The 25012-nt window shown below is 39.3% G+C and overlaps 1 protein-coding gene across 1 annotated transcript in view; it reads left to right on the top strand.

The window, feature by feature from the left end:
• The window catches only part of LOC117665640 (cytosolic phospholipase A2 zeta-like), a 38027-nt gene extending 23539 nt beyond the window's left edge, over positions 1 to 14488 (top strand). Inside the window, exons 11-20 of the mRNA XM_034417778.2 lie at positions 2 to 143; positions 1294 to 1430; positions 3449 to 3671; positions 4827 to 4941; positions 5240 to 5377; positions 7093 to 7200; positions 9954 to 10148; positions 10961 to 11127; positions 11789 to 11975; positions 14030 to 14488. Of these exons, the coding sequence (XP_034273669.2) occupies positions 2 to 143; positions 1294 to 1430; positions 3449 to 3671; positions 4827 to 4941; positions 5240 to 5377; positions 7093 to 7200; positions 9954 to 10148; positions 10961 to 11127; positions 11789 to 11975; positions 14030 to 14247 (1630 nt within the window). The 3' untranslated portion in view covers positions 14248 to 14488. The remainder of the gene's footprint in view (position 1; positions 144 to 1293; positions 1431 to 3448; positions 3672 to 4826; positions 4942 to 5239; positions 5378 to 7092; positions 7201 to 9953; positions 10149 to 10960; positions 11128 to 11788; positions 11976 to 14029) is intronic.
• Positions 14489 to 25012: the final 10524 nt, after the last annotated feature.

The following is a 25012-nucleotide window of genomic DNA, read 5'->3' as shown; positions in this document are numbered from 1 at the left end:
GGAACCATCCTATTGATATGGATATGCGTATTGGCTTTAAACTTTCTAAGGGAGAGCAAGAATTTTTGGAAAGGAGAAGGACTATTGTTTCTCGTGCTTTAAAGAAGGTATTAAAGCTGAGGGTGCCACCCTGGAAATATGAGGTAGAAAACTCCCTTTTATCAATATATTTGCTTAGTTTTTTTTCATAGGATCAGCTCCTGTTCAGGGGTCGACAAAGCCAAAGTTTTCTTTTTATTTTCTTTAGGGGTACAGTTTAAACTTGAGGAATTGAGTACATATTTAATTTTGAAAAAAAATTAAGCTCAATCATTTTACTTGATTAACTGGAATTGATGTCCTCAGGCAGTGTTTATCAAATCTGGCAACTTTTAAATGTATGGATTTCAACACCCAGGATTCCTCAGGCAGCATTGGAAGCAATGGGAGCACAAAAGGAAACTGAATCCTTCCTTGACCAGTTAAATTAGCTGAGCCTAAGAAATCCTAGCTAAATTCACAGATATTTTAACATAGCAAAATTTATTTTTAAGGGAGAAAATGCTGGGGAACAAATGCTCTTCATATTCTCATTGTTCCTGTTTTCTTTGAAGACATTTTGTTTCTCATCCAAGAATGTTCTTCAGAGCTGAAGAAGCTTCTTGGATAAGAAACAAAATGTCTTCAAAGAAAAACAAGGAAGTCCAGCTGCCTCTTGAAAAAGTACCTTTGGGACAACCATGACTTGGATGACTGAGAATCTCCATAGACATTTAGCAATATACTTTGAGATAAACACCCTTCGAATGGTGAGGGAACAAGCAGAGCTGAAGAAGCTTCTTGGATGAGAAGCAAAATGTCTTCAAAGAAAAACCAGAAAGTCCAAGTGCCTTTTGAAAAAGCACCTTTGGGACAACCATGACCTGGATGACTGAGAATCTCCATAGACACTCACATGATTTGCTTCTCAGAAGCCTCCTGAGAAGGTCATAAATGACATAAATGATCCTGAGACACTGCAACTGTCATTTATTTATTTATAAGATTTATTTGCTGTTTATCTCGTATCTAATGACTCATAAATATATGCTGGTTGCCAAGTTCCCAAATTTTGATCGTATCATCTGAGGATGTTACAATAGTAGACAGACTACCAGAACCACTCAAGTCTCTTTTTTTAGTCCTGTCATAACTTTGAATGGTTGTTAAGTGAATGGTTGTAAGTCAAAGACTACTTGTATATATATCATCTAAAGAAAAAAAAGAGGAAATATCATTTTTATCTGACTTAAGAACATTTCTCTGTTTTTCTAGGTTCCTATAGTGGCTGTATTAGCTTCTGGAGGAGGGATGAGAGCAATGACCAGTTGTTATGGCAGCCTGTCTGGGCTACAACAGCTGGGCCTCTTAGATATCCTCACATATTTTAGTGGCATCTCAGGGTCTACATGGTATGTAACCATAAATCCAGTGGTGAAATTCAATTTTTTTTACTGCCGGTTCTGTGGGTGTGGCTTGATGGGCATGGTGTGGCTTGGTGGGTATGGCAGGGGAAGGCTACTGCAAAATCTCCATTCCCACCCCACTCTGGGGCCAGCCAGAGGTGATATTTGCTGGTTCTCCAAACTACTCAAAATTTCCTCTACCGGTTCTCCAGAACCTGTCAGAATCTGCTGGATTTCATCCCTGCATAAATCCTTATCCCTTCCAACCTGGGTTAAATGTCTGTTTAGATAAAATTTGCTTTCGTAGTTTGATATTGACATCTTCATGGCTACAATAAAAAGAGATGACCTTGATTCCTGTCACTTAGTAATTGGCTTAATTAGCCTATTAGACGTGGTGTAGCCCTAAGCTGCTGGAAACTGTAGAGATTGTATTTGGCAAGTGTGAACAGAACTTGGTAAGAATGCTGCCGAGATGCACAACAACACCATGATAGAGTGAGGAAGCGCTCTCTTTAAACAGAAGGTATAACTGCATGCAGAAACAAATCCTTTCTTAATCAGTTTATAAGGCCTTGATAAGACCACACTTGGAATACTGATCCAGTTTTGGTCACCACAATATAAAAAAGATGTTGGAACTCTAAAAAGAGTGCAAAGAAGACAACAAAGATGATTAGGGGACTAGAGGCTAAAACATGTGAAGAATGGTTGCAGGAATTGAGTATGTCTGGGGTGACATGATAGCAGTTTTTCATTATCTAAGGGAGTCAAAGATGAGGGGTCAACCTATTCTTCAAAGCACTAGAAGGCAGGACAAGAAGCAATGGATGGACTAAATAAATAGAGAAGCATTCCAGAACTAAGGAGAAATTTCCTGACAGAAAAATTAATCAGTGGAACAAGTTGCTTCCAGAAATTGTGGGTGCTCCAACACTGGAGGTTTTTAAGAAGAGATTGGACAACGATTTGTCTGAAATATTATAAGGTTTCCTGCCTGATCAAATGGACTAGAAGATTTGCGAGGTCCCTTCTAACTTTGTTATTCTATTAAGTGAGCCATGTGGGCTGGCTTAATCTACGAAGACTTTTATATGGAATTACAATAAAATTGTAATAAATGGGGGAAACAATTCTGCAATTCTGAGAGGCCTCTTTAAACTTTGAGATTGTAATGCAGTGTTTCTCAACCTTGGCAAATTTAAGATGTATGAATTCAACTCCCAGAAGTCCCCAGTAAGCGGATCCCTAAATCTGCCTTTGTTTTTGAGGTATGTGACTGAAAAGCCATAATAAATAGTCCAACTGAGCATGAAGTTGGCATTCTACAATAGAGACTAGTGTTTGATCATTTCACTTATGGTTTGCATAGTGCTGGAAAAAGGAGGTTAAAATACATAGAATATGGAGAAAGCAATTATTTTAATCTTCTCTAGAATTTAGTGAGAGTATTTCATTGAAAATAATTTTTTTATCCTAGTAGGTTTAAACTATACTCCTTACTGCTACACTGGCTTAAATGAGCTTAGAATTTATCCTAGCTCAATCCTTTTCCTAATACATTTTATTTCTTGCAATATAGCATCAACATTAGAGATGCCGTATTGTTATCTTATTCCAGTCATAATGGAATATGCTGTGCAAGAGCTGAGATGGCGCAGTGGTTAGAGTGTAGTACTGCAGCTACTTCAGCTGACTGCTAGTTCAGTGGATCAAATCTCACTGGCTCAAGGTTGACTCAGCCTTCCATCCTTCTGAGGTGGGTAAAATGAGGACCCAGATTGTTGGGGGCAATATGCTATTTAATATACTGTCTTTGGTGTAAGCCGCCCAGAGTCCTCAGAGAGTGGGCGGCATAGAAATATGAATAATAAAATAAATAAAATAAATAAATAAATAAGAGAAACTATGCCTGATATCCAAGCAATTAACTTACTGCCTATTAAATATTGGAATTATTTGTAGATATTCCATATCTTGTTTTTTGTTTTTTTTTCTGAAATTCAAAATTACGATTTTGGTAGGTGTATGTCTATGCTCTACAAAGATGCTTACTGGTCGCAAAGAAATCTCCAGAATGCAGTTGACAGTGCTCAGAAAATTGTAACAAGTGGAAAAGTTGGAGCATTTTCTGCTGAACAACTCGCATATTATTTTCAGGAGTTAACTGCCTTTGAGAAAACAGGAAGGAAAGCTACCCTTGTGGATTTATGGGGCCTTATCATAGAGTACATCCTAAACAACAAGGTAAAAATTTGCACCCTAAAATTTGTGAAAGAAGAGTTACAATATTATGAGGTAGCTTGTTTCTAACTTTAAGACTAGGAATAAATGCAATACCTCAGTAGTAACCAAAATGAATTGTTACTCAGAGAGAATCAGTTTGATGTAGTGGTAACGGTAGTGGTGATAGTGATGTAGGGTAAAAAAAAAAGGAGATGTGAATTCTAGTCCTGCCTTAGGCACAAAGCCAACTGGGTGATTTTGAGACAATCTCTCTCCCCCCTCTCTCCCCCCCCTCAGTCCTAAGAAAGAGGCAATGGCAAACCATCGAAAATCTTACCAAGAAACTGCCTGAACTACTTCAGGTAGCTGGCAGATGTCACCAATGACTCAAAGGCAAATTAAAAAAAATTATTGCTAAAATATTATTGTAAATGGAATAATTATAATGCTTATAATTTCTTGATTGAACAGTACTTTTTGAATATGTCCCAAGTTGAAGAGAAAACAAATGAAAGTATGCCATTGTGTATTGCTTAATAGGATGGTGTTCAACATTTAATTTTAAGGTATTAATCCTGCCTGGGATTGATGGACTATTTATGTGACATTTGAAGGTTATGATGGCTGAGAACATATTAGCTTCCCAATAAACGATATGATAAAATATAATCAATTTTTATTTTCTATAGGAATGGTACATCTTAGACACTAATGGGAATTGCTACCAAAGATGAAGAAGATGTCAATCTAGGCAATTTAAATGGGCAGAACTATTGTCTAACTTTTAGTGTGGTAACATGATTCTTAATATTTAGCAAAAATTAGGTTTTGTTTAATGGGTAATTATTTATTCATTTCTAGCAGGTGCTATTATTCATTCTTAGCATCTCCTAATGCAATATTTATTAACTTTAGCAACTTTAAGATGAGGACTTCATTTCCCAGAATTATCCAGCTAGCAAGGTGGCTGGGGCATTTTGGGAATGGAAATCCACTCAACTTAAACTTGCCCAGGTTGAGAAACACTGCCTTAATGTGTTGGAATGAAACTTCCATAATTATCAGAGGACAGTCAGATTGAAGAAGGTATAGCAGAGTATAAAGCTGTTAAGAATTTCACTTGGAAAACGTAAGTGTACATCAACTGACTTTGATGTTTTACTTTACCGTATCTAGAAGGATCCAGCAAAGCTATCCGACCAACAGAAAGCCATCATAAAGGGACAAAACCCATATCCTATTTATGCAGCTCAAAATGTGAGGCTGAATATTAAAACCAGCGAATTTACAGGTATGAGGATAGGACTGAAGTTGGATTGCAAACTAGTTAAAATCAAATGCAGTCTGAAACCACACAAAGGTCATTTTTTTCTCCAATTGGGCAAAGCAAAGGTGGAATTGAAGTCAAAGGCAAAAAGATATTCTCTAAGTTGTTGCTTTGGGGAAAACGGGTGGCGGGAGTATAAATACATGAACTTGAGCTCCCGAAGAAAAGGTGGGATATAAATCTAAGAAAGGTATATATGGACTCGGAGAAGAAAATAGTAGTGCAACTAAGTTGGAGCATGTTCTTTCATTCATTTCTTTAGAATGGGTTGAATATACACCCTATGAATTTGGTATTCATAAATATGGGGCTTTTATACGCATGGAAGACTATGGCAGTAAATTTTTCATGGGACTATTGCTTGAGAAACATGAGGAGCCCAGAATCTGTTTCCTCCAAGGTAAGATCAGACGTATAAGCTGGTGATAAGATAGCTATTTTTTTTTTTTACTAACCAACTGAAAAAATATTACCCATGTAACATTTTGTTTATTGGGATTGTATGTATTGCAAATTGTTTACATTTATTGTAAACTATTTTAATGTGCTATTTCTCCACTTTGAGGTATTTTTATTAATGAAAAATGGGTAAGACATTTTATAAATGGAGACAGATGGAGAAGGATCTAATCAAGTGGCTGATTTGCTTGTGTGGTTGCTGGCCTATGGAGTGTTTTTAGTGGGTTCTTATTAGATGGTGGTCTTTTTAAATTTTGTAAGTTGCCCAGAATCACCTATGAGTGAGTTTGGCAGCTATATAAATTTGTTTATTAAATTAAATGAAACAATGAATGAATGAATGAATGAATTAATTAATTAAATGAAATTATTTTTGGATATGAAAGGACACAAATTCTACATTCCTTAGCTCCCCACTCTTCTCTTAAATGAAACTCACCAGCAATAGTTTTCAACACTACTGATCTAGAAATCCAGACTGCATGCTATAATCACTATACCCTACAGGTGGGTTCAAAAAGCATTATTCAGTCATCACGCAACTGCTAGTCTATAAAATGTATTGCTTTATAGCTAAGATTGCCACAAATGTATTGCTTTATAGCTAAGATTCTGATGTGAATTGTTATTCCAATACACAGTTATTAAGTGCAGTGAAATTATGCAATCAAGATATACTGGACCTTTATTTCAAATAATGTTTGTTTTGCTTTTCATTGTGAGTTTGGATGCTTGGCATCCAATTCATTCACTTTTATCTGATAATGGTTCTATTTTGAAGAGTGTTGTATGGCATGGTATTTATGTATTTTATTGTTGGCTGTTCACCGCCCTGAGTCCTTCGGGAGTAGGGCGGTATACAAATCAAATAAACTAACTAACTAACCTGTTTTGTCTGTATTACCATTTTTTGAAGCTGTCATCTGTAGTCAAATGTCAAGAGATATAAACCCTAAATATTCCACAATATGAAAACTCATACAAGGTATTAATGAATCAAAGGAAATCTTCTCAACTTGCTTCATCCTGTGCCTTAAAGTTTTGATAGACTTTGAACCTACTGAGAGAATGTTCTTCTCATACTAATACAGGTAGTCCTTGACTTACGACCACAGCTGACCTCAACATTTCTGTTACTAATGAGACAGTTAAGTGAGTTTTACCCCATTTTATGGCCTTTCTAGCCACAATTCTTAAGTGAATCACTGTAGTTGTTAAGGTAGCAACATTGTTAAGTGAATGTGATGCCCCCATGACTTTGTTTGTCAGAAGGTCACAAACGGTGATCACAGGACTCCAAGACACTTCAACCATCATAGATATGAATCAGTTGCCAAGCATCCGAATTTTGATCATGTAACCATGGGGATGCTGCAATGATCATAAGTATGAAAAATGATCATAAGTCAATTTTTCAATGCAATGGTAACTTTGAACGGTCACTAAATGAATGGTTGTAAGTCGAGGACTACCTATGTAGTAATTGGGTCTTGGCATCATTACTATAAATCAATCTTTGCTGCCGCTTGACTTCACGGAAGGTAGCGTACGGGGATGATTACAGAGATCCATAAATTATGCTCAGTTGAATCTTCAGAAAAAGTTCTGCCAGTTTCTAGTGATCTGAAAAATCTCTTTGCTTCACTTCTATTGCAGGAATTTGGGCCAGTGCCTTTGCAGGCAATATAGATGACATGTGGGAAGATGCAGAGATTTCGCAGCTGAAATTCACAGAATCTGTGAAAGATGCCATCAGAATTGTAGGTAAAGGATATTATTTTCAGCATTTTTAAAAAATATGTGTGTGAAGCATTTTCCTAATTAAGATTTCTCTCTTTTTACTGACCAAGCAGATACTGCTTATTTCTGTTACAAGCATCTTTCTTGTGTTTATATAATATACAGTAGAAGCTGTTCAGGGTAAAAGTCCTTTATTCAAAATATACTGGAAAATGGATCTCTAGAACAATTCTAAACAACATAGAACTAAGAGTATGCATTATAAAATGCATTACAGTCCTGGAATATTTTAAAAAGCATCTATAGAAACTGCTTGCATAAAGCCAATATTTTGAATTCCAGAAATAATCCAATATTTACTTAAATTTAACTTGTTTAATCTAAGGGGCACACTTTTTCTAATAGGTCACTGTGATTCTATGATTTTGAAACAAAAAATAGCAATAGTTTGCCTGCTTGGTATAGATAAAGATAGCATGATCTTACTTTGAGGGCACCAGCATTTTTGTTCTGTCCCCCTTCCCCACACAAGCAAACACACAACCAGGCATGCCTGCCAAGATTTTATTAAGCAATCAGACTAGAAACCCTTGCAGATAAGAGTTTTGGCAGTAAACTGCGAAATGCCTGCCAAGTCAGTTTTCACTCACAGTAAGCAAGAGAGAGTTTATCCTCAGTCCGGTTCAGTAGCAAAAAGTAATCCATGAAGCAAGAGTTATCCAAGGTCCAATCCAAATATGCACAAGCCAGATTTCAGGTAACAGATTGTGACTCTCAGGTTTTTAACGTTGACCGTCACAAAGCCTGAAGAGCAATCACACCCATTTTTATTCCTTGTGGGGTGTGGCTCAGTGATTCAGATCAATCTCTGGCCCTCCCACGCCTCTTTCGTTGCTGCACATGCTTCTCCCTCCAACTCTGCCTGGGATCAAGCCAGAATTCATCATCCTCGCCTCTATCCGTTGTTGTTCTGATATGCTTTCCTCCTGGCATATCCCAGGCTGTTCTTCTTGGCCTTCGGATGGAACCTGAGGCATTGCCAGAGAGAAAGGTCCTGGAGAGGGAGGCCTTATCAGTTCCTCCCCATCACCTTCTGAGTCCTTTTCCTCTGTTAGAACAGGCTTGGGAGTCGGGGTCACAACAATTTTTGAACTAGACTGTGATCATTTTCCGGCTGGGTCTTATTTTTGGGGAAACAGGGTAGATTTCTTACTGTTCATTCAAAATAAAAAAAAATGCTACCATTTAAATTTATATAAGTTTGCAGCCTTGTATATACTGATTGGAAATTTTAACTGAACTTTTTTTCTGAGATTCTTGAAAAAAGGACCATGTTTTCCTGAATTTCAAGTATAACTTCTTAGCATCTCTTTTTCATTAATTTTGATTCAGTAAGATTAGGCTGGCATGTCTGTGTGGCTGGCACAGTTTCAAGCTAATGTGGTTTATACACATAAACCAGGGGTGAAATGCTCCCGGTTTGGACTGGCTCGGGCGAGTAGGTAGCAATGGCGGTGGGCAGTTTGGAGAACCAGTAGCAAAAATCCATGCCCCTGCCCCCCCTGCCCAACTGAGCCGTGCGATCATCAGAGCCTTTTTTTTCTTTTAAATGGCTCTCACGAGCCAAGCTCTGACAATCCCAGCTGAGTTGCCTGCTCAGGCAACTCAGCTTGAATCGCCAGAGCCATGTAAAAGAAAAAAAGTTTTTTTTCCCAAGCTCTGACGATCTCAGCCTGCTAATTGGTAGCAAAAATCCCTCCCCCTCCCCCCCTCAGCTTGCTTAATTTAGCTGCTGGTCGCAATGCCTTGCTGTAATCCCTTCAATCCATTGCATCAGCAAGAAACTGAATCTCCCTGCCTGCAATCAAGCAGGCAGGGAGTTGTGGACTTCAACTCCCAGAATTCCTCAGCCAGCAAAGAAAAGCTGGCTGAGGAATTGTGGGAGTTGAAGTCTACAAGTCTTAAAGTTGCCAAGGTTGGAGATCCCTGTTCTATTGGGTAAGTTTTTTTCCCCCTTTGGGAGCTTTAAAACAATAGTTAATTGGGGTTTTTTTTAGTTGTTCTTTTTTTAGACCTAGCCATTTAAAGTTTAGGAAGTTTTAAATTTAGCTGATTTTATATAAAAATAAAAATAACATAAAATAAAATAATATTTATGCAGCTTTCTGTGATTTAGTGTGTTTCTGTAGTGTTTCACTCTAACTACACAAACACACAAAATCTCACAAAGCTGTATGTGGAATTTTGTGTGTGTAAAGTGTGAAAGTTGTTTTTTTTGGCTTTTGGTGGCTGTATGAGGTTCCTGCTTGTTGCAGGGGCCATTTTGGGTCTAGCACAGCTGCTTTTACATTGTGGGTGAGCCAGTTGTGTTGTGTTGTGTTGTATGTGTGTAAAGTGTGAAAGTTGTTTTTTTGGGCTTTTGGTGGCTGTATGAGGTTCCTGCTTGTTGCAGGGCCATTTTGGGTCTAGTACAGCTGCTTTTATATTGTGGGTGAGCCATTTGTGTTGTGTTGTGTTTTGTAGGTTAAAAAAGGGCGAAGAAGTGACATTGACTTGACCACGCCCCCTGACCAACAAGCTACACCCTCCCGGTCATGTTACCAAGCCCCGCCCACTAATTAAGCCCCGCCCACAGAACCGGTAGCAAAAAATTTTAGATTTCACCCCTGACATAAACCACAATAATGTGGTTTATTCTATACACAAGTGGTGAAGTTGGCTGTGTAACGGAATAATGTAATGGAGCTACGTCAACTATGCCGCTTTTTGTCTTGCAGATGAACTGTTGGGTTCTCAGTCTTTTGACCCTTCACTGAAACAGTCTCAAGGTATCATGCCAGGAGGAGTCTTTACACATTTATTTAGCAATTTAGTTAAATCACGAATCACCACAGGGGAAAATTTTAACTTTCTTCATGGACTCCATCTGCATCGGAACTATGTGAATGTTCAAGAATTTGTAGCATGGAAAGGTAATGCTGTGCATAAGAACTTTTGCTGTAGAGCCTGTAGTACAGTGAACTAAAGCACTGTTATTAACAACTGCTGCTTGCAATTACTGCAAGTTCAAATCTTACCAGGCTCAAGGTTGACTCAGCCTTCCATCCTTTCAAAGGTAGGTGAAATGAGGACCCGGATTGTGGGGGAAATAAGCTGACTTTGTATAAATATACAAAAGTATGAAGGCTATTGCTTAATGCATTGTAAGCCGCCCTGAGTCTCCGGAGAAGGGCGGCATATAAATCAAATAAAAAAAAAAACAAAAACTGAATTTTGGGTCACAGAGTTTCAAACATGAAATAGATGCTATCCAAGTTTTTGCATTGGCATCCTTCAGTCTCAAAAGACTATGGTATCATGCTCTGGAAAGAGGTCCTAAAACAGCATCTGGTGTGACTAAAAAGGCCAATTTGAGAGTGGCAAACCCTTCCACACTGAGGGCAGATACATTCTGTCCCCTGCCCAGCCCCCAGATTTCGCTGGTTCCTGGACTGCCTCTTTGCCTCAGCCCCTTAGTCCCCTGGCTAAGAAACAGAGATAAGTACTTCCCCCTAGCTAAACTGCATCTCATCAAAGCTGTGATTAACATCTGAATATTGGTTGAGAATCCTAATAACCCCAATTTATCAAGGAGCAGTGTGACATCAGGGCAATACAATTCTTATTGTTTCCAATTAAACAGTTTTTGTTTTTCATATGAGCGCACAGCATATTGATTTTCTTTTTAAGTTATTCTTTGGCAAATCTGTCTGTTTCAATAATAATGGTTTTTGGGATATTTCAGGGACACATCTGGACGCTGTACCTAATCAATTGACACCTGAAGAAAGCAGTCTGCATCTAGTGGATGGGGGATTTGCTATCAATTCCCCCTTTCCGTTGGTGCTTCAGCCAGAGAGAGATGTGGATGTGATCTTCTCATTCAATTATTCTTGGCAAGCTCCCTTTGAAGTGAGCATTATAAATACACTTGAAAGTAACGGCTTAGAATCCTCTGAATCTGCTATACCATATGTGGATATTGGTCCTTTGTTCTAGTTTATGACAATGCTTTATTCTTGGACCAGTGATAATTTCCAGTCAATGCTTGAATAACCCAAGTGCAATTACAAATACAGTATTTATTAATTAATTTGTGAGGCCAAGGACTTTATACGTACAAAACACATATCCCCTGAGTTATGGCTTTCTTCTTTTAAAGTTTAATTAAAACTTCATTAAAGTTGCTTTAGCTTGGCTAGTTAGGTCTTACAATAGTTTCAGTTTGGGATAACTTTAATAGAATTATAGAGTTGGGAAGGGCTAATTAAGCATCAAGTCCCTAAACTTGGCAGCTTGGTGGACCAGCTCATGGGGGGATGGGAACTGGGTTGCATGTGTGTGAGTAGCGAGCCAGGTGCAAGCACACAGCTCAATTTGTGCAGGTGGTGGGCAGGCAGTATGCACGTGAGTGCCCGCTAGACCGCCACTCGTGCAAATTGTGCTGGACACATGCTCCAGTCAGCCACTATATTGCTAAATTGGGTTAAATCTCAATTGTGTTCAATTTCAAAATATCAGCATGGCTGATTAATTTAGTATACATTTGGAACTTTTCCTTATCTCATATCAGGTCTTGCATCAAGCACAGAGATATTGTGAAGAAAGAGGCATCCCTTTCCCACACATTGCTGTGACTGATAGTGATAAAAAGCAACCAAAGGAGTGTTACATGTTTTTGAATGCTACAGATCCCAGGGCCCCCATTATCCTTCATTTCCCCTTGGTGAACGAAACATTTAAAAAATACAAAGCACCAGGTAAGCAATGCATTGATTGATGGATTAATTGAGTATATGCCACCAAGCTGGTGTCAAATCATGATGGCTTCACACAATTGACAGGATGATCTGTCCCCAACCTGCCTGGTCAAGTTCTTCTAATGGTGCACTCATCACTGCTATAATTGAGCCATCCACTTTGCTATTGGTTGTTTTCTTTTTTTTTTCCTAGAAAAGTTGGGACTTTGAATAATGTGTCTAAAATATGATAATTTTAGCTTGGTCACGTGAGTGAGAACTCTAGATTTGTTCTGGGTTTGTTTTCTTAGCCATTTATGGTGTTCTCCCCTAACCCAACCCTAACCGTAACCCTTTCTAGCACCAATGTTCAAAAGTATCAATACTTGGTCCTGCTTTTTCAAAGTCCAAATTTTACTTCCATAGAGTCTCCCCAGGAAAACCATTTCTTGCACAATTTTGTATGATTCTGGTAGATTGATTGATTATGTGCTTTTAAGTTGTTTTTGATTCCTAGCATCCACATAGATAGATATTCACCATGACAGTTTAACCTGATCTTTAAGGTGCACTCATTGCTACGGTAACTTCATCTTGCTGTTGATCATTGTCTTTTTCTGTTTTCTTCTATCTTTCTTGGCATTAGAGCAGAGGTGGGTTTCAGCAGGTTCTGACCAGTTCTGGAGAACCGGTAGTGGAAATTTTGAGTAGTTCGGAGAACTGGTAGTAAAAATTCTGACTGGCCCCACCCCCATCTATTGTCTGCCTCCCAAGTCCCAGCTGATCGGGAGAAAATAGAGATTTTGCAGTAACTGTCCCCTGGAGTGGGGTGGGAATGGGGATTTTACAGTATCCTTCCCCAGCCACGCCCACCAAGCCACGCCCACCAAGCCATGCCATGCCATGCCCACCAAGCCATGCCCACAGAACCGGTAGTAAAAAATTTTGAAACCCACCACTGCATTAGAGGCTTTTCCAGAGAGCAACATCTTTGCATAGTATATCAGAAGTAAAATAATTTGAGCCTGGTCATTTGTGCTTTGAATAAGAACTCTGGTTGATTTATTCAATGGTGCACAGCATTCTCACGAGTCTTCTGAGTATAAGTTTAAAAGTGTTAATACCCTTGTATTGTCTTGCAAGACATAGGAAGAACAAAATTACAGTGAATGGGACAACTATTTCCAGTTTACTAAAATCATGGAAGGTCCAAGTTATTGATGTATTAAATTACATTGATTAGTTACAGATATTAAGTACAATGCCATACTGCATTATAAATTAGTTTTCAGTAATTCTAATATGTTTATAAATAAAAAAAATATTTTTGTACATAAAAAATAAGATGGAACTAAAAATGCAAGATTACTTTGTGTTGTTTTCATGTTTTGAAAAGTACATGGAATACTAACTGGTTTTCTTTATCTTTTTTCACAGAATGTGCAAATTCAGTTCCATGTTATTTTATGGGGTGTTGGTGTATACTGTATCTATATGTATGTTTTGTACAAGTTTGTGTGTGTATGCAAGGCCTCCATCAGAGATGTAAAAAGGTCAGGAATGACAAATACAACTCTGAAGGTTTGCCTTTGTTATACATGGGGCGTAATTAAAAGAAAGGAACAGGGCTGTGATGATGCAGTCAACATCTTGACTTTTTTGACTCTATGTTCACCCCTGTATGAAAAATGTGTGTAATGCATTCCTTTTTCTAAAGGACCTTTAGAATCTTGCAACTTTCTTAATTGATACACTGCTGAAAAAAATAAAGGGAACACAAGCAGAAGATATCTGAGATCTGAATGAATGAAATAGCCTTATTAAATACTTTGTTCGTTACATACAGTAGTTTTGTGTTCCCTTTAGTTGTTTGAGCAGTGTATAAACTACTGTATGTAACGAACAAAGTATTTAATAAGGCTATTTCATTCATTCAGATCTTGGATGTCTTCTGCTTGTGTTCCCTTTATTTTTTTCAGCAGTATATTTTTCAATGTTCTTCTGAGTTAATACAAGTAAATGTGATTTAGTGGCAAATCTAGGCAAACTGCTCACTTTTTCTTCTCTTGTTCAAGGAATAAAACGTGAGACCGAAGAGGAAATGTCTTTTGGTGACTTCCAATTATACACAGAAGATAGTCCTTATAGTTCCACGAACCTCACCTATGAGCCAATACAATTTGATAGATTGCTGCAATTAAACTGTTACAATATTATCAACAACAAGGATACCATTACAAAAGCTCTCACTATGGCCATGATGCGAAAGAAATTCAAGAAAAAGAGAAAATGACACACACACACACACACACACACAGATATACACACATATAATTAGACTTGATTAGAGCTGGATGACTAAGTACCAAAATGCTTAAGTAGTTGAGAAGACATATGGAGCTGATATTTTTCTAAGAAATTTTAACATTTGGAGTTTTTGCAGTGAGGGCAGAGGCAAGCCGACTGCATAAGCAAGATTGTGCAGATGCAATTTTCATAGTAGCAGTATTAAAATGTGTATTAATTTGTGTCTACTTTTCTTGTATTCTTCCTATACGCTGCCTATTCATATGCTAATTTAATGCAACAGGAAGCTAAAGGCTTGTTGGAAGAAACATCCTTCTAGGTTCTGCTCCAAGTGGGGAAACAGACACTGGAAACATGGAGACTGCTTGGAAAGATGGTTTAATGGTGGACAGGATCACATGGCTTGAGTTCCTGAACAGAAAAGGGCTGATACAGTAAATCTTCGGGTTTTTATGCTCTCTCTGACTCTGCATTTCTTGGGGCCCAGAAAGAGCATCCTGATTGGTTGTCAGACTCCCAGGGGGTGGGGGCCTTGCTGGCTGATGGTCACATGTGCTTCCCAGGTCACATGTGGTGAGTTTCTGCTGCTATTAAACCAACCAGATGGTTCCGTCCCAGGCGCCTGATGGATCCCGAAAGGTTCCTGACGGAGCTTGGGCCGTTTCCTGAGACTCTAACACACGACTCGACTGAAGAACTGGTGGCCGCCTGGGAAAGGGCGGCCGCTGGAGCTTTGGACCGCGTCGTGCCTTTGCGGCCTCTGACCTGATGCCGATCTCAATTAGCTCCTTGATTCTCTGAGGAGCTGAGAGAGATGAAGCGTCGGAAAAGACGCCTAGAGAGCATTTGGAGGACTAGTCAATCCGATTCTGACCGGACACAGGTGAGGTCTTATATCAAGACCTACCTAGTGGCGATAAAAGCGGCAAAATCTAACCATTTTTCCGCTCTTATCGCATCTGCAGAGAACCGCCCAGCTGCCCTGTTTAGGGTGACCCACTCCCTTCTTCGAGGGGGAGTACGGGAAGATCCCTTGCAGGGTCGTGCTGAGGATTTTGTGCAGTTCCTGCATGATAAAGTCGCTCGGATTCGGGATGGCTTGAACTCCGATTGGATGAGTCCACGGGAGGAGACCGGGACAGGTCTTGAGAATGTTATCTGGGAGGAGTTTGATCCTGTGACTCCCGAGGATGTGGACAGAGTTCTGGGTAAGATTAGTGCCGCCACGTGTTTATTGGACCCGTGCCCCTCCTGGTTGGTACTGGCCTCCCGGGAGGTTACACGAGGCTGGCTCCAGGGGATTATAGGTGCTTCTCTGAGTGAAGGTGACTTTCCTGCCGCCTTGAAAGAGGCGGTGGTGAGGCCCCTCCTCAAGAAGCCTTCCTTGGACCCGGCTGAATTAGCTAACTATCGTCCAGTCTCCAACCTTCGTTTTGTGGCGAAGGTTGTTGAGAGCGTGGTGGCACGACAACTTTCCCAACACCTGGATGAAGCTATCTATCTAGACCCGTACCAGTCGGGCTTCAGGCGGGGGTACAGCACAGAAACGGCATTGGTCGCGTTGGTGGATGATCTCTGGAGGGCTCGGGACAGGGGTTGCTCCTCTGTCCTAGTCCTATTAGATCTCTCAGCGGCTTTTGATACCATCGACCATGGTATCATGCTGCAGCGGTTGAGGGGGTTAGGAATAGGGGGCACCGTTTTTGCGGTGGTTCTCCTCCTTCCTCTCCGACCGCTCGCAGTTTGTGTTGGCAGGGGGACAGAGGTCGACCTCGAGGCGTCTCACATGGGGGGTGCCGCAAGGGTCAGTCCTCTCGCCCCTCCTGTTCAATATTTATGTGAAGCCGCTGGGTGAGATCATCCGTGGTTTTGGGGTGAAGTGCCATCTGTACGCTGATGATACTCAGCTGTACATCTCCACCCCAGACCACCCCAACGATGCCCTTGATGTGATGTCTCGCTGCCTGGAGGCCGTGCGGATCTGGATGGGGAAGAACTTGCTCAGACTCAACCCCTCCAAGACCGAGTGGCTGTGGCTTCCGGCGCCCCGATATAGTCAGCAGGTGCCATCGCTAACTATTGGGGGTGAATCTCTGCCCCCCACAGAGAGGGCTCGCAATCTGGGTGTCCTTCTGGATGCACGGCTGTCTTTAGAAGAGCATATGACGGCCGTGGCCAGGGGGGCCTTTTATCAGGTTCGCCTGATTCACCAGTTGCAGCCCTTTCTGGATCGGGAAGCCCTACGCACGGTCACTCATGCCCTTGTTACTTCCCGGTTGGACTATTGTAATGCTCTCTACATGGGGCTCCCCTTGAAGAGCACTCGGAGGCTCCAACTGGTCCAGAATGCAGCCGCGCGGGTGGTTATGGGCGCAACTCGTTGTGCCCATGTGACACCCCTCCTGCGCGAGCTGCACTGGCTCCCAGTGGTCTTCCGGGTGCGATTCAAGGTGTTAGTTACCACCTTTAAAGCACTCCATGGCATAGGACCCGGGTACCTCCGAGACCGTCTTCTGCCACCAATAGCCTCCCACCGACCAGTCCGTTCCCACAGGGAGGGTCTCCTCGGGGTGCCGTCAACCAAGTTATGTCGACTGGCGACGCCCAGAGGGAGGGCCTTCTCTGTGGGAGCCCCAGCCCTGTGGAACGAACTGCCCCCGGAAATTCGTAAGATCTCCGACCTCCGGGCGTTTCGCTGCGCACTGAAGACCCTGTTGTTCCGCCAGGCCGGACTAACAACACAATAGTTTTTAAATTGGGATATTTAAATTTATTGGGGTTTTAAATCTGAGCCACTTTATTTAATTATTTTAAATTTTATATTGTTGTTTTCTTTGTGTTTTTAAACAGGCTGTACACCGCCCTGAGTCCTTCGGGAGAAGGGCGGTATAGAAATAAAATTATTATTATTATTATTATTATTGTGTAGAGGGCTAATCCTATCTTTGTTGGAACTTTGGCAATTCCTACTATGGCTCTGCCTGAAGGAGGCAGATCTTTGTTATGTAGAATAGACTGGCCCAGGCCTTAATGGCCCATTGACAAAGGGGGGGGGGGGCAAGAAGGTGGGAGCTGCTTTGTCTGTAAAATATGCTTCTCATATTTCTCATCCAGGGAAATATAATATTCTGCCTTTTTCATATTTCCTAAAATATTTCACTCTTCCAGGAAAGGGGTGGGTGCTAACTTCCTACAGGCTTAACCTAAACATTTAAACAGTAAGCATTTTTAAAGGAGAAAAGTTGTCTCCCTCACAATATTAATCACAGTACACTCTGTGCTAAGGTTATCCTGTGACAGTATCTTTAGCAGGAATTTTGTTTGGCACACAACCCAGACAATTGTGGGTGGAGAACCTCTCAGTTGCTGACAGAACTATTTTACAGGAGTCACAAGTACCTCTCATAAATGGGTGCTTTATTTTCCTATGCCATTTTGCAAGTGGCACAATGCAAACTTTAATCCAACTAGATTTTGGGTGGAAAACGAGTACCTCCCTGGGCAGAATCCTAGATGGTTATCTACAAGCTGGAAATGCCTTAAGGAGAGGCCTGTTCTGTTAAAGGTACTAGAATGCTATGGGTGCTTTGATACTGCATTTCTTTGCAGTCATTTTGTGCTCAACTATTGGCAAGTCACCAAGTATTCTACTCTGCCTCCTCATTCCCTTGTGCCAAAGGGAATTCCTTCCCCCAAAAAGCAAAAGATAGCAGTGTTTCTCAAATGTTTGCCATGGTGACCTACTTCCAAAACGAGGACCCAGATTGTTAGGGTATTATGCTGACTTTGTAAACAGTTTAGAGAGGGCTGTAAAGCACTGCAAAGTGGTATGTAAGTCTAAGTACTATTGCTATAATTTTTTTAAAAAATGCTATTGCTATTGTTAATTTAAAACCTGTTTAAGTCTAGTATAGATAGTCCTTAATTTAGGAGTACAATTGAGCTCAAAATTTATGTTGCTCAGTGAGACATTCATTAAGTGAATTTTGCTCCGTTTAACAACCTTTCTTGCCATAGTTGTTAAATAAATCACTGCTGTTGTTAATTTATTATTATTATTTTTTTATTTTTATTTATATGCCGCCCTTCTCTGGAGACTCAGGGCGGCTTACAAGGCATTAAGCAATAGCCTTCATACTTTTGTATATTTTTACAAAGTCAGCTTATTGCCCCCACAAACCGGGTCCTCATTTTACCTACTTTAGAAAGGATGGAAGGCTGAGTCAACCTTGAGCGTGGTGAGAATTGAACTCGCAGTAATTGTAGGCAGCTGGAAGCTAAATACTACCTTTAAGAGTAGCATTAGTCTGCTGCGCCACTCAGGCTCCTGAGTGCAAAAGATGATCACATGGCCATAGGATACTGCAATTGTCATAAATATGAGTTGCTGTCAAGTGTCTGAATTTTGATCATGTGACTGGGGAAATAAAAAATAAAAAGAAGGTCAAATACCATATTTTTCAGAGTATAAGACGCACTTACCTTTTTTGGTTGTTGTTTTTTTTAAGTTTTTTTTAATTTTTTAGACAAACACACATACAAATATACAATGTATTTTCTTTGAACAGAGTATTTGGCTGGTTCACAAATTTAAACAGTGTTTAGTCATTTCAATTAAATTCACAATTTCTATATTTCCTTTTTGCCATATTTATTCCTCATCTATTTTTTTTAAAAAAACCAATCTTACCCTTCATTCTCATCTCTAATCTTAATCAAATTCAATTTTTCCCTTCTATTCTATATTATACCCCTTCCCATTGTCATCTATTTTTATATCCATCCTCACATTGGTTAATTATTTAATATTACAATTGTTTAATACAAATTCAACATTTTTATATAAATCAATTAGTTATAACTATCTTTTTTGTATATTAATCAATATGAATATGAATATTCCAATTATTTCCATGCAATCCAATTTCTTGCAAATCAATTAATTATGTTTACCAATAATAATAAACCAAATAATTTTCCCCATATATTCCTCCAAACCACAACTTCATCATTTCTGTTTTCAACACAATATACAATTAATAGTATCTCAATTATTACAATTCCCTAGTTAAATAGAGCTTTTTTTCTTTTGTGTTTTAAAATCTTGAACTCTCCTTTTTTGCCCTAAATTTCCCATTGTTTGCACCTACCTTTTTTGGTGAGGAAAAAGAAAAAGAAATCTCTTTCTGCCTCATTTTGTCACGTTGCAACAAAGAACCTGCTTTACTTTCAGTTTTGTTTTTTCAACATAGCTAGGAAAAAAAAATCTGCTCCAGCACTTTTTGCAGCAAGCAGGAGAGCCCTGCGCAAAACAGCTGAGAACAAATCAGCTGAGAGTTGGGAGGCCGATCCAATAAACTTGTGCTAATTAACTTATGCTGAAGCTGGAAGGGGCTGTTTTTTCTTGCTGTTTGCTTGCAAGAAGGTAACTGCTATGAGGCACAGGCCAAAGGGTGGGGGCCAGTGGGTGGGCAGGGCTACATTCAGTGTATAAGACGCACCTAAATTTTCACCCCCTTTTGGAGGGTAAAAAGGTGCGTCTTATACTCCGAAAAATACGGTAGGCTGAAAAACTGATGGGCCCTTTTGACCAGTGCTGCAATGTGAGCACCCAGGTCACGTCCTCTTTTATGATAACACCCAGAAACTTAAAACTGGCCACTTGCTCCACTCAGTCTCCATTGATAAGCAAGGGCTGGATGCCTTCTATAGTCCACTATAAACTCCTTGGTCTTATTGGTGTTAAGGCAGAGGTGTGTTTCAGCAGGTTCTGACCAGTTCTGGAGAACCTGTAGCGGAAATTTTGAGTAGTTCGGAGAACCGGTAGTAAAAATTCTGACTGGCCCCGCCCCCATCTACTCTCTGCCTCCCAAGTTCCAGCTGATAGGGAGGAAATGGAGATTTTACAGTATCCTTCCCCTGCCACGCCTACCAAGCCACACCCACAGAACTGGTAGTAAAAAATTTTGAAACCCACCACTGTGTTAAGGACCAAGTTATTGTCTCCATATCACGAAAGCAACCAGTCCACCTCATCTCAATAGGCAGACTCATCCCACCCGGAGAGGAGTCCTACCACTGTTGTGTCATCTGCAAATTTAATAATAGTATTATTGGCATGAGTGGGAATGCAGTCGTGCACATAAAGGGTATAGAGTAAGGGACTCAACACGCAACCCTGTGTTGTACCAGTGTTACTAAGGAGTGACAGAGCAAGTGGTAAGGCACTTTATACAAAGACTTGTTTCAATCATTCAATTATCCACTTTAAAGCATCCTTCTCTCTTCACTTGGCTTCTTCCTAAACATTCCTCAAAGTTTTTATAGTAATGTAAATGCATATCCATTGTCTGGCAATTCACCAGGGACTTATTTTAGGGCTGTGATTCTCATAGTAAATGTTTGTGAGAGACTAAAACGCTTAAAATCCCTTTGAATGGCAGCATCATAACGAAAAACTAGGAGTCATTTGGCAAAAATTATAGGGATTCTTAAAGTCTTGATCACTTCCTGTAGGAACAAATATTCCTTCGGGGAATTATATTGCATAGCTTAGCACATGCTGCCTTCATTGACAGTCATTTTAATTTTTCAGACAGACAGCCAAGTTGCATCTTATAGCAACAATCCAACAAATCTTCTATGCCTATTCAAGGACAGACACAATTTCAGGCTTAAACTTTAATGATAATGATTCACAGCATGCAGAGTGGCTCAACATAATTGAATGATAGCATTCTAACTGACAGATGCATTTCAGCATAAATTTAATGTTCTCTGAACAGCTTTTCCAGACAGTTTCTTAACTGGATATTCCTTCCACCCCTTTTGGCATGAGGCATTTTTCCTGAAGGGTTCATTAGAACTAGCACATCACATCTTAGTGTGTGAATGGTAAAAGGAAGAGTAGGTGGAGATGCAAGTTAATGTGAATGGTGAATGGTGAATGTGCAATACCTGTGATGGAAGGATTGTGAATCAGAAGAAGGGAAAAAATGGCTGGAAAAGCTGTGGATGTAGTGGAGGCAGAGGGAGAAGGAAGAATAGCACTAAAATGAATAGATATAGGGGGGATGGGAGGGAGGGAGAGAGGGAAGGAGGGAGGGAGGGAGAAAGAAAGGAAGGAAGGAAGGAAGAGGAAAAGTTGTTGGAGTCATAAAGTTTCTGTATTATAATCAAGACTTTGGGTTGCATTTATTGAATTGCATTGTTTTCTGATACTCTGAACTGGCAAAAAAATTAAGCTGGATTGATTTGGGTGTTCATGTGTATAAGATGCCCATATTCAGAATATTTTAAAAAATGATTTTTTTGAAGCAGAAGAATAGTGAAGTATATTAGGGTTTTGATACATTGAAATAGTTAGGGAGAGTAGTTTAATGCCTTTGAAAAATTATTTATCAAGGAGATATATTCTTTATGTTTAAGTTATTTTGTAGTATGACACTTGTGAGGGTTGGACTGTGGATTTTGGATAGGTTTCAATGAAAAGTGGTCTTTATTACTGTCATTATTGGAGAATGGTGCAGCGTGACTTGAATTATCAAGCTATGTTTCTATCCATTGTTCTTGTTCATGTAATTTTGGGGTAGGTGGGTTTGACGGGCGATAATTTTGTCTTTTGTTCTGCTTTCTTTTTAGAGTGAGATTTCCTCAGTCACTTACATGGTTCACATAAGGACAGTGTGTTCCTGCATTCTGAAGCAATGGTGACCACAAAACTCAATTGACTGTGGATGACTCCTGTAATTGCAAAACCTAAATATTGCAATAATATCATTCCCTGTTTGATCACTGCCCACTTTTTCATTGGCCCACATTTAGGATATTGATTTGAATATGCTTTATGTTTCATGTCTAAGTCCTGCTTTAGACATGAAAACCAACTGGGTAACTGTGGGCCAGTTACTCTTAGTCCAACCCATCTCACAGGGTTGTTGTTGTGAGGAAAATAGGAGGAGGAAGGAGTATTATGTATGTTTGTTGTCTTGAGTTACTTATAAAGTAATAAAGGTAGGATAAAAATCAAATAAATGTTACTTTTTCAGTGCCATTGTAACTTTGAACATTTTCTAAACGAATGGTTGTAAGATGAGGATTGCCTAATGTATATAGTAATGTAGGGTTACACAGTTTATAATACACACTATATATACAATAAAGTATTTTATCTGTGGTACCAATAGAAAACAGTACATTATGTCAAGATCACTTCCTGTGATCTTGACATTAGGTACTCTATCTGTTGATACAATCCAAAATTTCATTAGCTCTTTTGGCACCTGCAGTATATTGCCACCTCATACTGAATCTCTGGTCTGTCAGGATGTCCAGATCCTTTTCACAAGTACTACGCCACTCAAGCTATTGTCTAACTTGTACCTGTGCATCAGGTTTTTCCTACTTAACTGCAGAATCCTACATTTTTTTAAAATCAGCGAATTGCATCTTTCTGGGTATGGTTCAGTGTTCAAGGTTCATTGAACATTCAGCCTGTTTGACACATTAGTAATAGTCTTCTTTCCCAACTTTGATATTCTGCAAATGAGATGAACATCCCTTTTATCCCATCATCTGTGTGAGATGTCACATGTATTAAACAGAATGCGTCTGAGGAGAATTAGGCTTCCTGTTAAATAAGTTTTCTTATAATTCTTCTAAAATTAATCAATCTCCTGTGGTTTGCTTTGACTATAATGGACACATGTTTTATTAAGTGTTCTAACAAAGAAGAGAGAAGATAATTCAAGAAAGATGAAGAAAGACTAAAGGAAATGAATTTCTTTGCTTAAAATAAAAAAGAACAGAGATGGAAATATTTCATGTTGATTCACTGAATGTCAGGGCCAATTGGCTCTAGGTTGGGAGAATAAATGCTAGAAGCTAAATTCAGGATAAATTGGCCAGGATTTTCCTCCTGGCTAGATAACTTTCAGCTTTTTAATACAGAAAATATTCATTCAGCAACTGGTTTTGATTTCTGTGGTTTAAGATCCATTGAACAAATATATTGAAAAACATTCTGTTATAATGCATTGATTTGTTAATATCTTAAAATATGCATATATTTCACTTAGAATGAAATTGTACATAATCAATTTAACTTTTCCATTAACAAAACTCCACAGTGCTTCTGCAGGAACAGGAATAACTGGGCTGTATCAAAATGTATCTGATTATTCTTTGGGAGTGTTGGAAATGAATTCAACCAACAAGCATGGGTCGATGAAAACAAAGAGATTTTATTAAAAGAAAATAATAAAAGCTATTTTGCAAAATAAGGTGGGTATATCCCAGCAGATCTCAACAGAGGAGTTTAAGCCAGGAAGCCACACCTAAAATTTCAAAAGCATTATATTTTATAGTTCCCTATCCTGATGCCCATTTCCCTCCTCCTTTGGATTTATTGGACAGGTCCTCTGGGGTTTCAGCTAATCCAAAATGCCTCTAAGGAATACATTATCTTTCTCTTTGTTTTCTCAGATTACTTTCTCTTCAGCACCTCCCATACCTCTCCGTACCTGTCCATTACACATCTACATAGCATCTCTCAGTTTTAAGGAATGTCTCCGTGCACCCTCAGCAGGCCCCTCTCCTATGCCAAACAATAGAATAATGCCTACATGTCCTTCTCCAAGCATATGCACCATAGACATGGGAGAAAAGTTCCACAAAGCATATAATCTAACTATTTTGTAAAATTCAGTCATATTTAGATCTTAATGCAGGAAGGATACAATTGATTTCATACATATGTTTTTACAGAGGTACATGTATTATAAATGCTTAACAAATAAATGCTTAAATGGAAAATACTTTTGTAGCAGCATAACTTATATTGTACAATAGAATCACAAGTTTCTATTCAATTATTACTATTCCCTTCGTTACTATTTTATTTTTGAATTCCCTTATATCCTACAGGAGTCAGGCAGCATATAAATTTAATAGTAACTGGCTATTCTCAACGTCACATGGTTGAGAACAGATAATAACATTACCCAACAGACTTTCTTATTATCTGGAAATAATGAATTTATCAGAGCTGAATACCCTAATTTTACAAAAGACACACTCTGCTTGGCATTGTTTATATTCTAAACACTACCTTAATAATTATTGGTTTGGTTTGGATTTAAGTTTTTACATTTCTTTTAGACTGTGAATCTAACTGTAAATTACACCCACATAATAATTCTGTAATTCTGTCTCTGGAGAGCACAGAATAAGACTGCAAGCTTAACTTTTGGCTGTTTTGAGATTCTGGTACAACTTGGTCAGGCATCATAGCAGCCAGTTAACTACCATGTACTGCTGATTATGTAGAGTTTTAATTTACTGAAAGCTAACACGTATGCAGTCTGCAGGAACCCCAGAATCATCTGAATTATGTAGATATGCACAGTGTGTGAGAGATAGACTGTACTGTGGCAGATGCACATTTTAGAAGGCCTGAATGAAGCCTCAAGAAACAGATATCTCTATATCAGCTAATTTTTGTTATTTAGAGTTATAGCCCACCCTTTTCTAGGAGCTCAAAGCAGCTTGCATTTCATTTTATTCCTAAAACAATTCTATGAGGTATGTTGAGCTGAGAGAGTACTCGGGTAAAAATCATCAGGTGAGTTGCCATAACTAAAAGTGGATCTGAACACAAGCAATTCCTACTCCTACTAGTAGTCCAATATTTTAGACCAGGGGTGGGCAACTGTGGCCCTTTTACAATCTGTGGACTTCAATTCCCAGATTTC

The sequence above is a fragment of the Pantherophis guttatus genome, chromosome 1 (genome assembly GCF_059756535.1).
Source record: "Pantherophis guttatus breed Tessera chromosome 1, ASM5975653v1, whole genome shotgun sequence".
Lineage (NCBI taxonomy): Eukaryota > Metazoa > Chordata > Lepidosauria > Squamata > Colubridae > Pantherophis > Pantherophis guttatus.
Note: the sequence above shows the minus strand (reverse complement) of the source record. Positions and strands in the feature narration are given on the sequence as shown.